At 39.2% G+C, this 17,295-nt stretch overlaps 1 protein-coding gene across 1 annotated transcript in view; it reads right to left on the reverse strand.

The window, feature by feature from the left end:
• LOC140129064 (V-type proton ATPase subunit S1-like) overlaps window positions 1-12,684 on the reverse strand; it is a 61,802-nt gene extending 49,118 nt beyond the window's left edge. Inside the window, exon 1 of the mRNA XM_072150691.1 lies at window positions 12,547-12,684. Coding sequence (XP_072006792.1) covers window positions 12,547-12,644 — 98 coding nt within the window. The 5' untranslated portion in view covers window positions 12,645-12,684. The remainder of the gene's footprint in view (window positions 1-12,546) is intronic.
• Window positions 12,685-17,295: the final 4,611 nt, after the last annotated feature.

Genomic DNA, 17,295 nt, shown 5'->3' on the forward strand with positions numbered 1-17,295 from the left:
GTAGCAGAGCGCATTTCTGACCTTTCAAGTGACATTTATGATCAACTGTGTGAGAAAATAAAATGTTTCAGTGTATACTCAGTCGCTCTTGATGAGACCACAGACATCACCGACACTGCCCAGCTTGCAATCTATGTCCGGGGTGTTGATGACAATTTTGAAGTCACAGAGGAGTTGCTCTCACTAGTTCCAATGCATGGCCAGACCACCGCTCAAGAGATATTTCACCAGCTGTGTGATGCTTTTCAGAATGCTGGTTTGCCTTGGAGGAAGTTTGTCGGAATAACAACTGATGGAGCTCCATCAATGATAGGGACGAAAAAAGGACTGGTGGCACTTGTTAATAAAAAAAAGGAAGAGGAAGGTTTAGAGGAGGTCATTGCTCTGCACTGCATTATCCATCAGCAGGCCCTTTGCAGCAAATGCCTGAAGTTTGACAACGTGATGTCTTTCGTTGTGAAATGCATCAACCAAATCAGATCCAGGGGCTTAAAACACAGAATGTTTCGTGCTTTTTTAGAGGAAATGGAGTCAGAATATGGGGATGTGCTCTACTTCACCGAGGTGCGTTGGCTCAGCAGGGGAAACGTATTGAAGAGATTTTTTGAGTTGAGAGCGGAAGTGAAAGCTTTTATGGAAAAAGATGGGGCTTCTGTTCCTTTGCTAAGTGATCCAAAATGGCTCATGGACTTAGCTTTTTTGGTTGATATCACACATGAGCTTAATGTACTGAATAAGAGGTTACAAGGCCAGGGGCAACTTGTCAGTGCTGCCTATGACAGCGTGAGAGCATTCTCTACAAAACTTACGTTGTGGAAAGACCAGCTTTCTCAAACAAACCTTTGCCATTTCCCAGCATGCAAGTCACTCATGGATTCAGGCACACTATTCAGTCATGAGGAGTATGTGGATGTCATTTTGAAGCTACAGGAGGAATTTGATCATAGATTTGCAGACTTCAAGAGACATAGAGCCACATTTCAAATTTTTGCAGACCCCTTCTCCTTTGATGTGCAAGATGCCCCTCCAGTGTTTCAAATGGAGCTCATTGACCTGCAGTGTAACTCTGAACTCAAAGCCAAGTTCAGGGATGTGAGTGGAAAAGCAGACAAACTTGGGCAATTTTTAAGAGAATTGCCCCCCAGCTTCCCTGAGCTTTCCCGAATGTTCAAGCAGACCATGTGTCTTTTTGGGAGCACATACTTGTGCGAAAAGCTCTTCTCTACCTTGAACTTCAATAAGTCAAAGTACAGATCTAGAATTACTGATGCTCATCTTCAAGCTGTGCTGAGGGTCTCAACTGCTTCCTCACTTACGCCAAATGTGGCTCGGCTATGCAAGAGTAAGCGCTGTCAGATCTCTAGCAGCAAGAAGTAGGAAGATAAAGCCATGTTCAAAACAGTTTATGTCCATTCATGTTTTGAAAGTTAAATGTTAAAGAACTGTTAATAAAGACATTTGAATCTGAATAATGATATTTTGTAAGCGCATTTTTTGTGGAAAGCTTGATGCGGCCCAGCCTTCCCCAGAATCTACCTGCAGCGGCCCCCAGGTAAATTGAGTTTGAGACCCCTGCCTTATGGGATACAACAAATTAGCCGTAAAAGTGACTTTTTTGGGAAAATGTTCATCTTTTTCCTTTTAGGGACCTATTTGAAGCAAACACCTGTAGGGGAAAATACACATATTACACCTTGCTAAATTCTCCAAAGGGTGCACTTTCCAAAATGGTGACACTTGTTGGGGTTCCCCTCTGTTTTGGTACCACTAGGGCTCTCCAAATGCATCCTGACACATGTAAAGGATGATTGTCAAATCTGGCTTCTAAAAGGCCAAAGCCCCTCTTTCCCTTCTGAGCTTCACTGCGTACCCATACAACACTTTATATGCAAAAGTGGTGCAGTTCGGTGCTTAGGAGAAATAGTTCTACACATTTATGGGGGGTGTTTCATCTTTTATCCCTTGTGGCTTACAAAAATTTGGGGTAAAAGTGACTTTTTTGAGAAAATTTTCACCTTTTTCCTTTTTGGGGCCTAATTGAATCAAACACCTGTTGGGGCAAATACACAAATTACACGTTGCTAAACTCTCCAAGGGGTGTACTTTTCAAAATGGTGTCTCTTGTTGGGGCTTTCCTCTGTTTTGGTACCATTATGGCTCTCCAAATGCATCCTGTCACATGAAAACTTTTTCAGCCATATTTGCCCTCCAAAAACGAAACAACGCTCTTTCCATTCCAAGTGCCCCCCTGTGCCCGTACAGCAGGGTACAGTGACAAAAGGGGTATTGGCATACTCAAGAGGAATTGCCCTCAACATTGTAAAATGCATTTTCCTTTTTAACCCATTGTGAAGGTGCAAATTTTAGTGTTCAATGAATCTATAGTAAGATAAAATTACATTTCTGTAATTTCACTTTCATTTATCTTTCACCCTCATGAAACGTTCATAGGGTTAACAAAATTCCCAAAGATTGTTTTGAATATTTTGAGGGGTGTAGTTTCTAAAATGGTGTCATTTGTGGGGGTTTCCTGTCATGTGGGCCTTATAAAGTCACTTCTAACTAAATTGACCCTCCAAAAGTAGGTTTTGATGATTTTCGTGAAAATCTGAAAAATTGCACCTAAAGTTATAAGCCTCCTAACATCCTAAAAAAAGGAAAAGATGTTTGAAAAATGATGCCAAGTTAAAGCAGACATATGGAAAATGTTAGTTATCAAGTTATTTTAGTGATATGACCAACTTTCCAAAAAGTAGAAAATTTTGAATTTGGAAAACATAGTTTTTTTCAAAATTTTTGCCAAATTTCCATTTATTTCATAAATAAATACTAAACATATTGATTAAATTTCTCAACCAACATGAAGTACAATGTGTCACAAAAAACAATTTCAAAATCAACTGGATATGTTAAAGTGTTCCAAAGTTATAACCATTTATAGTGACACAGGGCAGATTTGAAAAAATGGGCCGTGTCAGGAAGGTGAAAAGTGGCTTCAGCGTTAAGGGGTTAAATACAGAGCAACAGAGCACAAAAGAACATATTGCAGATTTGTATGCTTATATCAAATATCCTCTTTTAAGATATGATTTTAAGATATGATAAGACATTTTAAAATTGTGCAGGTGAAGGAGCCGCTGTAGAAAATGTATTTCAATAGATGGTCCACTATATAGAAAATAATCACTGGTATAATATAGATCAATTATTCAAGAGGCCACTATATAAATTATGATTTATTCAAGAGGTCTAGTGTACTTTTGATATAAAGGGGTATAGATAGTATTCAGACCTTTTACATTTTTCACTCTTTGTTTCATTGCAGCCAATTGGTAAGAACCAAAAACGTCTTTTTTGCTCATTGATGTACATTCTGCACTACATCTTGACAGAAAAAAACACAGAAATGTAGATATTTTTGATAATGTATTAAACAAGAAAAACTGAAATATCACATGTTCATAGGTATTCAGAACCTTTTGAACTAGTGCAGACATGAGTCTTCTTGTGTTTCACACCTGGATTTGGGGATCCTCTGCCATTCTTCCTTGCAGATTATCTTCGGTTCTCAGGTTGGATGGTGAATGTTTGTAGAGAACCATTTTTAAGTCTCTCCAGAGATGCTCAATTGGGTTTAGGTCAGGACTCGAGCTGGGCCAATTAGAGTTGTTCTGAAGCCACTGCTTTGTTATTTTAGCTGTGTGCTTAGGGTCATTGTCTTGTTGGAAGGTGAATCTCGGCCCAGTCCGAGGTCCAGAGCACTCTGGAAGAGGTTTTCATCCAGGATATCTCAGTATTTGGCTGCATTCATATTTCTTCCAATTGCAACCGGTTGTCTTTTCCCTGCAGCTGAAAAAACACCCCCATAGCATGATGTTGCCACCACCTTGTTTCACTGTTGAGATTATATTTGTCAGGTGATGAGCAGTGCCTGGTTTTCTCCACATATACCACTTACAATTAACAACAAAAAGTTCAATCTTTATCTCATCAGACCAGAGAATACATGCTTTCGTATTTCTTGCACTGGCTAGTGCCTCTACCGAGGCTTCCATCGGTACACTTTGCCATAAAGCCCTGACTGGTGGGGGGCTGCAGTGATAATTGAATTTGTGGTACTTTCTACCATCCCCTGACAGCATCTCTGGAGCTCAGCCACAGTAATCTTGGGGTTCTTCTTACCTCTCTCACAAAGACTCTTCTCCCCCAATTGCTTAATGTGGCTGAGCAGTCAGGTAAAAGAAGAGTCGTGGTCATCCCAAACTTCTTCCATTTAAGGATTATGGAGGCCACTGTGTTCTTAGGAACCTTGAGTGCTGTAGAAATTCTTTTGTAGTCTTGGCAAAATCTATGCCTTTCCACAATTCTGTCTCTGAGTTCCTTGGGCAGTTCCTTAGATCTCAATGTTATCATATACTCTGACATGCACTTTGAGCCGTGAGACAGGTGTGTGCCTTTCCTAATCTAGTCCAATCAGTTTAATAAAACACAGCAGGACTCCAATGAAGGAGTAGGACCATCTCAGAGAGGATCAGAATTAAATGGACAATATGAGTATCACAGCAAAGGTTCTGAAAACTTATTAATATTTCAGTTTTTTTCTTCATTCAAGATGGGGTGCAGAGTGTACGTTGATGAGCAAAAAATAAAAGAATTTCTTTGATCTTACCAATTGGCTGCAAGTTTATTATTGCAATAGTAACACTGCATAAGGTTGCATACATATTTTTAAAAAATATTTATTAAAAGTTAAATCTTAAATCGCTTACATCTTACAGAGGATCTGCAAGGAAGAATGGCAGTGGATCACCAAATTCAGGTGTGAAACTCGTGTTATCTCACTCTCAAATAAGACTCATGACTGCACTTGTTCAAGAGGTGCTTCTATTCAATACTGAGCACAGCGTCTGAATACTTATGACCATGTTATATTTCAGTTTTTCTTGTTTTATTAATTATTAAAAATATCTACATTTTTGTTTTTATTAAAAACTTTTGGGATTTTGCCAATTGACTGAAAAGAGTGAAAAATATTAAGGGGTCTGAATACTTTCTGTACCTATTGTTATTGACAATGAGATACATCCAAGAATGTCAAACTCCTATATATATATATCTCTTCTGATATGGAATCGGACAAAAGAAGACCTCAAGACATTTCAAGACACGTTTCCCTTCCTTTACGTAAAAATTGAAACTAATGCCAATGGCGAAAAAAACAAATGGATATTTTCTGTAAGAAAACAGAAATGAAAAGACTGCTTCATGTAAACAGTGCGCACTTACCTAGAACTAACAATGGTATCCCCAAAGGAGAATGTTTCAGTTGCACAGATGCTCAACTCTTGAAAAATGTAAAGTGTAACTGTAAAGCTACTGACAAAAAATTATTTTAGCACAGCTAGAGAGAGTCTTTGACAACAATTCCAACAATACCTGTATCATGCTTCTGGCTTCTTCCTATCCTGATATATAGGGCTAATAGATATATGAGGCTATCTATAAAACACTTTCAGCTTTTCCTGAAGTGGTCAGGACTTCCTAATTGAGACATCAGCTATGGGCAATAATGCCAATAGCACTCAGGGCATTCACATGAACAAACAGCTCAGCCAATCAGCATACAGAATCAGTGTTACTGCTTGTACAGAGATCTAGTGCAGAGCAAGGCAGGGGAAACACAGAGCACTGGATGAATCAGATATCAGGTCCTCCTTCCAGATTCAGATTATTCTTCAGCAAACAAGCATCAAGTGGTTACAGGAAAGGTTACACTATAGATAACCAATAAGTCAAGAGCCCTTCCACATGTGAGGGAGGTATGAGACCCATGATTCTGTCCCATACTGATTATAAAAGAATATTTGAGGATAATAGTGAAATGCATATAGCATAGGAACACATCATATGCAATTCCGCAGTTAGTGACCAACTAACTACATTGTAGCATTTTTTATATTGGCAAAACAGTGGCCCACATTTATTAAAGTGTTTGCGCCAGCTTTCTGTCTGACTTTGCACTGAAAAGAACATGCAAACTGCTGGCACATGTATTTGAAAAGTGTCTGCACCAGTTTTATGTCACGTTTGCACTGTGTCAAACAAGGCAGAAAAAATGTGTACCTAAAGGGGCGTGTTAGTGTTTAGTCAGAGTTTGCGCCACATTTATCACTGACGTGTGCCACAATTCTGACTGCTCCACAAATCTGCAGCATGAACAAAGTGCAAATGACGCCAGATTAATGAATTAGTGATTGATGAATCTGGCACACTCTGCCCACTCAACAGGCAAACTGCACATAGTACAGACCACACTAGCTTTGTGGTCCAATCAGGGAACTAAAAGTATGGATCAAAGAACATCTCACCAGATAAGAAAAATAAACACATTTAAACCGGCCCAGGTTGCAAAACAATTTAAAAGAAATCATAACTGGAACCCCAACATCCTATATGTAAGATTCAGAGAGCACATGAGGTCAATTAAAACAAGGGAGGGTGCCACAAGGCTAATTGAGCATGTAAGGAAAATACATAATGCCAATCCAAGAGTACTGAAATTCATGGCAATTGAACATGTATCACTGCTGATAGCTGGAGGTAATCACTAGCAACTACTTTTGCAAAAAGAAGCTAGGTACATCATGAAGGCGGAAGCATTAGGCCCTGAGTTTGAATGACCATTTAGACCTGAGAGTTTTTTTATGATCTATATTCATCCTACCGTAGATAATGGCCTGGAGCAAATATAAAATGAGTAATGGAACAATGATCATGTCATAAGTGTTTGTTTTTAATCATATCGGGGCTCATTTACTAAGGGTCCAAATCGCGCGATTCCGTGGGGTATCCCGAGGATTTACGATTTGCGCCAAATTCTACCGGGAATTTGGCGTACGCGATCAGATTTCGGCGCCGGGTTGCATGCGACGGTAATCGGGGGTGTGGCCGTTGTAAAACCCGACAGATTTGGAAAAACCGTGGTATTTTTTTAAAAAAGTGACGTTTGACACGCACTTACCTGCACCAAGTAATAGAAGGTGAACTCCGGTGAACTCCAGTGGACCTCGGCGCAGCAGCGACACCTAGTGAATATTGGTGCACAGACCTTAGTGAATCCCGGCCGGACCTGAATCAGCATCGGAGAACCCGCCACTGGATCGCGTCTGGACCGGGTAAGTAAATGTGCCCCACTGTGTTGGTCCTGAGTGCAACCCTATCCTTACTGCATGGAATTAATAAGCTGCAATTGGATGTTTATGTAAGGGGGTAGTTGCCATCTTTCACCTTAAAAAGTATGAAATCAGATGAAAACATTAAAATCCAATAATCTTACTGCTATATTCAATTTTGGATGTTTCTTATAATATTCTTTACCATAATGTAGAAAAATCTCAAAAATACCTGTGTTGTTTCAGAACAGTAAATTCAGGGTAACCATATGAGATTTTAATAAATTTTGGAGACACTGATAAAATGAGAACTAGTATTTGAACTGTATGCAATATGAATAACAACAATAACACAGCAAGAACACAGCCGGATAAGCAGCCCCCGTCCCCAAAGAAGCCAAGGTGACTTGGCGAAATGAGCGTATGGGTTACGGCAGAGGAGGTGGCAGATATCCAGATACAGTTAGCACACATATGATGTTGATATTTGATTCCTATTTCCTTTTCCTGGTTTCTGTGTGCAGACCTGACCTTTTGTGAAATCTCATTAACAGTGAGAAACACCCAAAGGGGGCCTGACTCCTACTGCTCTTATCAAATATTTATAATGCTTTGTAACATTCTTTTTCTTCTTCAAATTAAATTAATAGTCTTAACATTTTAACAATCAATATGAGTGCAACTTGGTAATGACAGAGACAATGAAAAGTGATAGAGGCTAAAGATTATGGCAGATATGACCAATTTCACATTTACAAAATCTTTTTGTTTTTGAACAAAGGATCGTGTCATGAAGAAGTGGAATTTTTAATAAACGTCCTGGCACGATATCAATATTGAGTAACATATGAATTAATAATAAATTGATTAACGGAAGAAAGTAAAGGGATTTCTCTACAGCATCTGCTCCTGGATATCTACATTTGAAATGTACTAATCCATTTATACCAATCATTTCCATTTTCCTTTGACAGTACAGTAATCCACTCTGATGACAAATACTGAGTTATAACAAGAAGTTTTCCTTTCCTGTCATTATTAAAAGTCTTACCCCAATAATGGCTCCTTCAGACATGTTTTTTGGGGATTTATTTAATGTTGAGAAAACCCATGGGGAAAGGTATCATCTCCTTGGTTATATTTATCTTTTTATGAATTTCTGCTGGTCAGAAATAGCTTTTTTTTCCTTTTTAATACATCTGTTGTTTGAGGAGTTGAAGGAAATCTACCATCAAAATCAAGCATGATAAGTATCACACAATTTAACAGCCTGGGAAGCTGCAGCATGGATGGGCTCTGGTAATGCCCCAGAGCTCTTCAGACTCTAGAAGGAAGGAGGCCATAGATAACAAATATAAGAAGATTACCACAGGTGACCTATGCCTGGATCTATGAGTAAGGCCCCTTTCACACTTGCGTCTTTCACGTGCGGTTTCTGAGCGTGCTTTTGACGCGCAGAACTTGCATTGCACTCTGACCCATTGTAATCTATGGGCTTTTTCAGACTTTTTTTTCACACACTCACGCGCATTTTTTTTAACGGGTGTTAAAATCTCAGCATGCTCTACTTTTGCAAGTCAAACGCTAAAAACGCACCATACAAGTCTATGGAGATGCATCAAAAATGCGTTGTACTCTGAGACACATGCAAATCCAACGCAAGTGCAATGCATTTTTCACGCATCAATTACCATAGAAAAGATAGACCTCTTTCTTTCACGAGCATTAACGCACGGCAGAGTTTGATCAGAGTGCGATCAGTGTTTGGTCAGTGAAAAACTGACATTTTGCATCAGAGTTCAATCAGTTTTCAGTCAGAGTTTGTTCAGTGTCTCAGTTTTTCACGCGCATTTTCAATGCATTTTCAATGCAATTTCAATGCGTTTTTCACATGCAGATAATGCGCATGAGCTCTATCTTTTCTATGGCAATTGATGCGTGAAAAGCGCATTGCACTTGCGTTGGACTTACATGTGTCTCAGAGTGCAATGCGTTTTTGATGCGTCTCCATAGACTTGTATGGTGCGTTTTTAGCGTTTGACTTGCAAAAGTAGAGCATGCTGAGATTTAAACGCGCATTTTTTTAATGTGTGGGTGAAAAAAAGTCTGAAAAAGCCCATTGATTACAATGGGTCAGAGTGCAATGCAAGTTCTGCGTGTCAAAAGCATGCGCAGAAAACGCACGTGAAAAGCACAAGTGTGAAAGGGGCCTTAGTGTCCCCGATTTATTATGCTTGACTTTGATTTTCTTTAAGCTATTAACATGTATGGATTTGTGCCAGAATTTGCAACATTTTTAAAAAGTCTAAGCTTTTGCATCAATACAGAAAACTTGTGGATGGCGAACTTTTAAGGGACAAAGAGTAGTACTAGAAACTAGACAGCGTGGTGAAAAATTAACACCCCCCCCCCCCCCAGAAATATACAGAAATACAGAAAAAATGCATTTAAAAATGCCATAAATATGTAGCCATATAAAATTGTAAAAAACATTAACAGGTGTGAAACCTAAAACTCGTTGTGGGTGAATCAAGAATGTCTAAGATGGTTTGTAGATTTTAATTTTACTTTTCTAACACTATTATTTTGTTCCAACTGACCTTTTAAAGAATGAATTTAAGTAAAGTTTGAATTTTTCCTTTCAATACAGAAAGCTTATGAAATATGTATCTGAATGAGATGCTGTGACATACATTTTTCATAAGCTGCTCCACCATCAGCAAAAAAGACTTGGACATATAACCAGATGGTCCCTTCAATTGAGAGTAATATATGCCACAACAGACACCTTGCTGATCAGTAGCTCACAAGCAAGAACAATGAAATAATTAAAATTGTTATAAATTGTTATAAACAATAGTACTTTAATAACCATAATAATGAAAAGTATGTTCTATTTATTGTGAAAGGACATCTACCACCGGATTACTAATAGTAGACTGCCCTCTTAAGCATTGTCATTACCTGTAGGGGATGTGAATAATTAGTGAACGGCGGAGGTGTGAGACACTCAGGCTCATTAACATATTTTTATAAAGTTGTGTTCTGCAGACTTCGGGAGCCTTGGAATTAACAAAAGACTGTGCCATCATCCCCTAGACCATGCTTAAGAGGGCAGTCTACCATCTGTAATCTGGTGGTATATGTCCTTTAAATAATCTAAACAGATTTATTAAATCTAAATATTTATTATACTACTAACAATTCCAGGTACAGGGTGGTCCCCGACTTACAGATGACCCCTAGTTGCAGAATGACCTATCTACCCATTGTGATGTATGTACACAGTTGACAGTTGAAATAATCCCTTGAGTTCCTTTGTCACTCTGGTACTTCCATTTTTGTGCCCTGTGCTCAATCGAGGGGTCACGGGACCAACTTCATCCAATCCCTAACCTTATCAGAACAATGAACAATACAAGAAGTAAAGTCTCGTGGAAAACAGAAAAAGAGGTCCCACAAAAAGAGACACCGTACACAGTCCACTTCATGTAAAAAACTGTAATACCCCCTCCCTAGGTGTCCCTTCACAATGCAATTATTTTTACAATGAACTTCGTAATGCATTGTTTCTAAATGCTAATATAATGCAATTAATCTTCATTTAACAAAATACCTACAATTAATGTACAAGAAGTCTCTGGGAGAATAGGAAGCACAAGTGCTCATAGGGCAACTCTAAACTTTTACAATGGAGTAGGGTTGGAAGAAATCAGTTCAGTTCCGCTTCCGGTGGCCATGTTTGTTTACATGGCGCCCGGACCAGAGCGACAGCAGCGCTGGATACCGGAGGGCACCGGAAGGTAAGTACAGCTTTATTGTTTTAGGCAGCCCACTCCCGGCCACATATATATATTTTTTTTAAACTCGGACAACCCCTTTAATGGACTGTAGATTAATTGCGGAGTGGGACCTCAACTCCCCTGCAAGTACTTTTCTCTCATACAATTAATGTAGCAACGTAGTCTACAATCACACTTGATAATGGTGCCTGTTTGGAACCTGGGGCATGTCCAAGATGCCAGGTCTTATGGACAACTTCAATTCTTGATGTTAAAAACATCTGAAAGCTGATACTGTGGAGCCATGAAGCTACAGTATATAGAATATAGGCAATCTTGGTATGCCATGTTATAAAAGATAGATTTATTTAGATTTAGGTTTATTACCATGTCTTTGGCCAGCGTTCTTTTAACTGAGTATAGTTCAGACTCATCTGAAGGACTTCACTAGCTGTCCATTATGTATAATAAATGACTCACACATATTATTTCATCAGAATAAATTTCTGTTCATTAGCTGAATTTATGGAGATTGCACATTGAAATGATTGTGACCGATCAGAGCTCATAATCTTAAAAAGGAACCCCTCCTGGTACAAAATGTTCAGCTCTTGAATAAGAGCTTTAATTTAGCATTGTACATACCGGTGCGGAAGTAACCAAGTTACATGAATGCATTTATAATCTGGTAATTGCAATAATAAATTATGTGTGAATTGAGCAATGTGCACAGAGCTCAAGGGTCTGAAAAATCTTTGTGTGCAAAAAAAATTAGCAATTTACCATTTATTAGCCTACTGGTTGAATTCAATTCAATTAAACATAACTCAAACTCAAACAACTCAAATACTGCAGCATATATTCAGGTTTAACTACTTGTTGACGGGCAGCAAGACATACGGAACTAAAATTTTTCATTAGGCTTTCTTTTTGGGTAGTTCATTTAAACACTGTTTTTGCCCTTTTCTTTTAAATGTACCAGTAGGTGAAAAAACATCATAAAAGCTCATGAAGATTGTGATGATACCTGTCTTAGCATACACTGTGGCAGTGACTACAAGTTACTACACATTCAAAGTTACATTAAAGGTCTTAACTAAACCAGATTTATCAAAGTGTCTAAAGCAGAACTATAAATCAAATTTAAAGACTGTCCAAAAGACAAATTTGCAGATATGACAGAATATGTTGGGTCACCCTCAAATGTATGCTCTCCAATATCATCTACTACTGTATTCTGCCCTTTGTTTCAAGCAGACTGACCATAAAGAGGCCACATGGGCCATATATATATATATATATATATATATATATATATATATATATATATTATTTTGGCATCTATCTGACAGCAGAAATCTAAGGACTTGTCTAGTGTTTGCGGTGCGAGGATTCCTGGTGTACATGATGAATGTGAACCTAGTATAGCAATCTACTACTAATTGTGAGTTGTTTAACTTGTAAGCCAACCACTGTCCATATAATGTAAAAGTTGTCTCTGAAGGGCAGTCTGCCCCCATTACTGTTTGGCTTGTGAGCAGCTGCACATATAGTATGTCACTCCTGCAATATGTGCAGTCTAAAGTACTCACCTTTCAGTTGACCACAGCAAGACAGGTACATGACTTAAAGAGTTCACTCCTGAAGCACAGATACAAAACAGGAGCAGTAGCCAAGACAGGAGCTGCATGTCTGCAGGTAGAAAAGACGAAGACGAATGATCCCTCAGTGCTAAATAAGTCATACAAAAGAAGAAAACCAGTTATAGCTGCAGCTTCTGGTTGGTACTGAAACAGGGTGCATGTTGTTTTGAGTAAACAAGCCTCCTGTATATATAATAAATAGAGTGGACAAAAGTTTGTTTTCTCTTTAGGTCTAAGAAAAGGTACTTGCTGCACAAAACAGGGACTTTTTCAAAATGTTTTTTTCTGAGTTGTTAATTTCAATTGTAATCTAAGGTTGTTGTGATCAGGTTCCTTGCTCATATCTTTGAACTGATCGATTATTAATCTGTTATTATTCTGTCTGTACATAAAACCTATCATTTGTTATTTCTTGGCCCTATACAGGTGGTCCCCTACTTAAGAACACCTGACAAACGGACCTCTGTGCGCACTCTGTTCTCTCTGCATGCCAGTAATTTACTGAACATTAAATATATTGTCAGGTGTCTGCAATAAAGCTTTATTGCTAGTTCTTGTTTCCTTGTCAACCCAGAATCTTCAAAAACAAATTGTCATAGATACTTAAAAAACTTTGTCTGGAGTTCTGCTTACTAAAATATACATGTTCTGACTTACATAAAAATTCAACTTAAAAACAAACCTATAGTATAGAACCTTATAGAATCTTATACGTAACCCGGGGACTGCCTACATAAATAATAACTCATTATAAAATATGATTTGCGGTGACATACAACAATGTAGTTACGTCAGTTTTCTGGTATATATGGATTACACTATTGTCGCTTCTGTTGAGTTGAGTCATATTTGCAGCTTTTGTTGTGACTTTTGCCTACCAATAACACTTTACACCTAGGCTGATTTGTGCCAGATTTATCACTGGAATCCAGATGTGGTAGACACATTCATGAAGACTTTCCAAAAGGTGCAAATTTAGGCACCAAACCGCTCTACAATAACAGCACTGTAGAAATTACGGAGGAACGAAAATTTACTTAACATAATAGTCCAGGTAGGCAAATTTTGCTGACGGATTCCCTCTAAGTAATGTTACCTGTCTAGAGAAATGGCTAAGTTTTTAGGATTGTTGTAACTGAAACTAGGAATCAATCCAACATCCACTTTTCTTTTTCTGGATTTGGCGTCAACATTAATGCAAAGCTATACATTTTAATAGCATATCTAATACCTACAATTGTACCAGTGCAATGACAGGTCAGAAAACACTGTTATCTCGTTCTCTCAATATAAATGTTGTGAATACAGGATACCCATGGACGCATACACATTTTACTGTTGTGTAAATACATATGATAAGGCACCTCAGCCTTCTGAACTACAGTAAATGAGAGGGATGAGGATGTATGGAGCACATACAGAAGCTCAGCTGTTTCAACGCTAAAACCTTTGTCTTAATCGGTTAAATCGATGTACCATAAATGGTACATAAATACCAATAGAAATAGCAGAATATGTGATGCTGTCAGTATTATGCTGTATTTTGATCAAGCAATCTTTATTCCTGTTGAAATAAAATATGTTGAGAATTAAGATTTTGAAAGAAATAAAGAACATATTTTACATCAGTAATTTTAGTCGTTCAAATGTTTTATTCATCCAAGAAATGAATTTCCAGACACATAAAAGTGGAGTGGAGATCTTTTATTCACTTAATACCATGAAGAGATTCAAGGCCAAGCAATCCTACATCAAGGTTGTCATGATAATGAATAAGGAAACGTATTAGCTGTTTAGATATAAGAAACTGGGGCATGTTTAATAAAGGTATCTAACAGTAAAACAGAAAGGCACAGTCTGACTTAAGAGGAGACAGGACGCTTGGTGGCTTTACTCCTGTTCTACCTTAATGTTCCCATGTTTTCTACCCAATTTAGCCTCATATTTACCTGTTGGGAGCCACAAAATAGAAAACCCTTTACGAAGCATCAGCATAGGTAGCAGCCTAAAACACATTGCAAGTCTGTGCTGGGGCAGCAACCCCATCCCGCATGTGCTGAGAAAGAGCCCAGAACTCCTGCAGAAGATGCTCCTGTTTGCCACGGCATGTCACCTCTCTTACTAAGGGGTTCTCCTCCTGCAGCTGAAAGGCTGCCCCCTCTCCTAGCTCTCTTCAACTGTACAATGCTGCTTTCCCACCCCATTACCCTGCTGCCTGGATGAAAGGGGGCAAAGATTCTTCATGTACTCTGTCACCGCCCCATAGTTCCACTTCACGATTACGAGGGCTCGGCGGTCATGTGATGCTGTAGATCACCTCACCAGATGTGACGTATCAGCACTCTGTTGCCAGACCAGAAGTACCATGTCGGCGTTCAGTTGTACGTGGTTGATCACTGAGCAGGTGGTTCAACTAGACCAGCCAGAAGTCATGCATGCTGCCTCTGGACCCTGTTCTATAGGCTTCACCTTTATAAGTCAGTGGTTTGATATGTGTGGCTGCTGCCTAAATTGGGTCACCACTGTGCCAAACCGATGTTAGTGACTACGGCTCTATATTAGGCTATTCCATTTTTTATCTTTATTTCTTGAGTTCTTAATATCTGGTCCCAGAAACACGTTGGGAATGACTTCAAGCATCTTGTTATAGATAGGGCATACTAGGACTTCCTCTTTATTAGGGTCCATTCACACGTGGTATGCCCACCGTGCAGGCATACCGCCGTGTGCTGGAGAGGAGGTGACCCCTCCTCCCTCCATAGAGAATAGCGGCGCACGGACGCACACACGCCAAAAGATAGAGCATGCTCTATCTTTTTGTGGTGTGCGGCCCGGATCAGCGCCACACATGTGTGGCACCGTATCTGCGCCGCTATTGCCGTCTATGGGGATGTAAATGCATCCGCAAATTTGCAGCTGCATGTACGGGAGTCATATTGGGGTGCAAGGGTAAGGTTCATGATAGGATATACCAGGGGCAGTGCAGTCATCTTATTCCTGACCTGGATGACTTGATGTAACCAATGGTTCCCTTCCCTAATGCTGTATGATGTCCCGTCTGGATGGGTATGACCTGACCATTTATTTGCTCCTCCTGTCATGAACAATTTCTACCAGTAAAGACTGGTCAAGACTCTTAGGTGTGTTGCATACATCCTAGTGCCTGTATTTGTGTCCATAAAGGTGAATTTTGATGTAAGGCTTGTGGTACGTGGTTGTACTGTAAGTGAGGTTTTGATCCTATTTGTTTGCACTCTGGCAATTGGTGAATTTTATATATGTTGTATATAAAGTTATATTGTATGCTCCTTTCACTATTTGTATAATATTTTGGATTGGTTAGTGAAATGGTATCAAATGGTGTCCTAGATTACTGATATACTGATATCTGTTATTGTGATTTATTGCCCCTTTTAGAGCCACAGAAATCTCAAGGGGTATGGAGGATCTCAGTTAAAAGAAAAGATTTAAAAAACTATATTTATTTATTGTTAGCAAGAGACTACTAAAGGAGTTTCAAAAGAGACCTAGATGCCTTCTAAAAGTACAATACCATTGATGGTTATGTTGTTATATTGATTTTTTTTCCTTAAAACAGGGGTGCACAACCTTTTTTGGCCCAAGAGCCACATTGTCTGATAGTAATCAGAACCCTAGATGCGCCAAAAACCACAGTGCAGCATAGATGTCCCCCCAGATACTACTACTGCATAGTACTGCATTAGTCTAATAACTAATAGACCTCGTAGCAGATTACAATACAGTGCTCAAACCAGACCATAATGATGATCGAAATTGTCTGAAGCAGGTTTTAAAAATAGAGACGCCCCCCTTGAGCAGGCAGTAATAATACTGGAGACCACATAGCAGACATAATATTGGAGACCCCTGGGCAGATGTTTGTAATAATGGAAACTGCACAGCAGGCTATATTACTGGAACCCCACCACCACAGCTGACTATACTCCTGTTCCACATGAAGAAGGACCTGGTAGGTAGGCTGGACCTGTTACAATTCGTGTATAACAATAAAATGGACGTGGGCCATGCAATGTTGTATCTACTGCACAGGACCTACTCTCATCTGGAACAAAAGGGCAACATTTTAAGAATAATGTACTTTGAGTTCTCAAGTGCTTTCAATACGATTGACCCTGCACTCATGAGGCAAAAAATTACAAACCTCAAGCTACAAGCCACAATCATGAACTGGGTTCTTGATTATCTTACCAACAGGCCCCAATTTGTTCAGCTGGGCAACGTGAGGTCAAGTACTGTGATCAGCAATCATGGCGCACGCCAAGGAACAGTCCTATTGTCAGGCTTGTCATCCCCATTTTATCCCCATCGATTATATGCTTGTGTTCTGTCCTTTATATGTTGTCTGGGCTCAGAAAGTCTGTTTACAACCTAATTTCCGGAAAGGGATCAATAAAGTTATATTGTATTGTATTGTACAATACAGGATACCCCCTCCAAAGCTGAACTATTATATTGGAGACCTCAAAATAAAGCAGTCAAGGACACAGGAAGGAGAAATAGCTTTGGTGACAGAGGTGGGGTCCTTCCTGTGTTTTCTTTTTTAACTCCTGACGACTTCAATCCCTATCTGCTTTGTTGTAGGCTTTCACACTGCAGTAGGGCCCAGCACACAGACAATTACAGGAGGTGTGCAGTGCCACCTCAGTACAGCCCCAG

The sequence above is a fragment of the Engystomops pustulosus genome, chromosome 4 (genome assembly GCF_040894005.1).
Source record: "Engystomops pustulosus chromosome 4, aEngPut4.maternal, whole genome shotgun sequence".
Classification (NCBI taxonomy): Eukaryota; Metazoa; Chordata; class Amphibia; order Anura; family Leptodactylidae; genus Engystomops; species Engystomops pustulosus.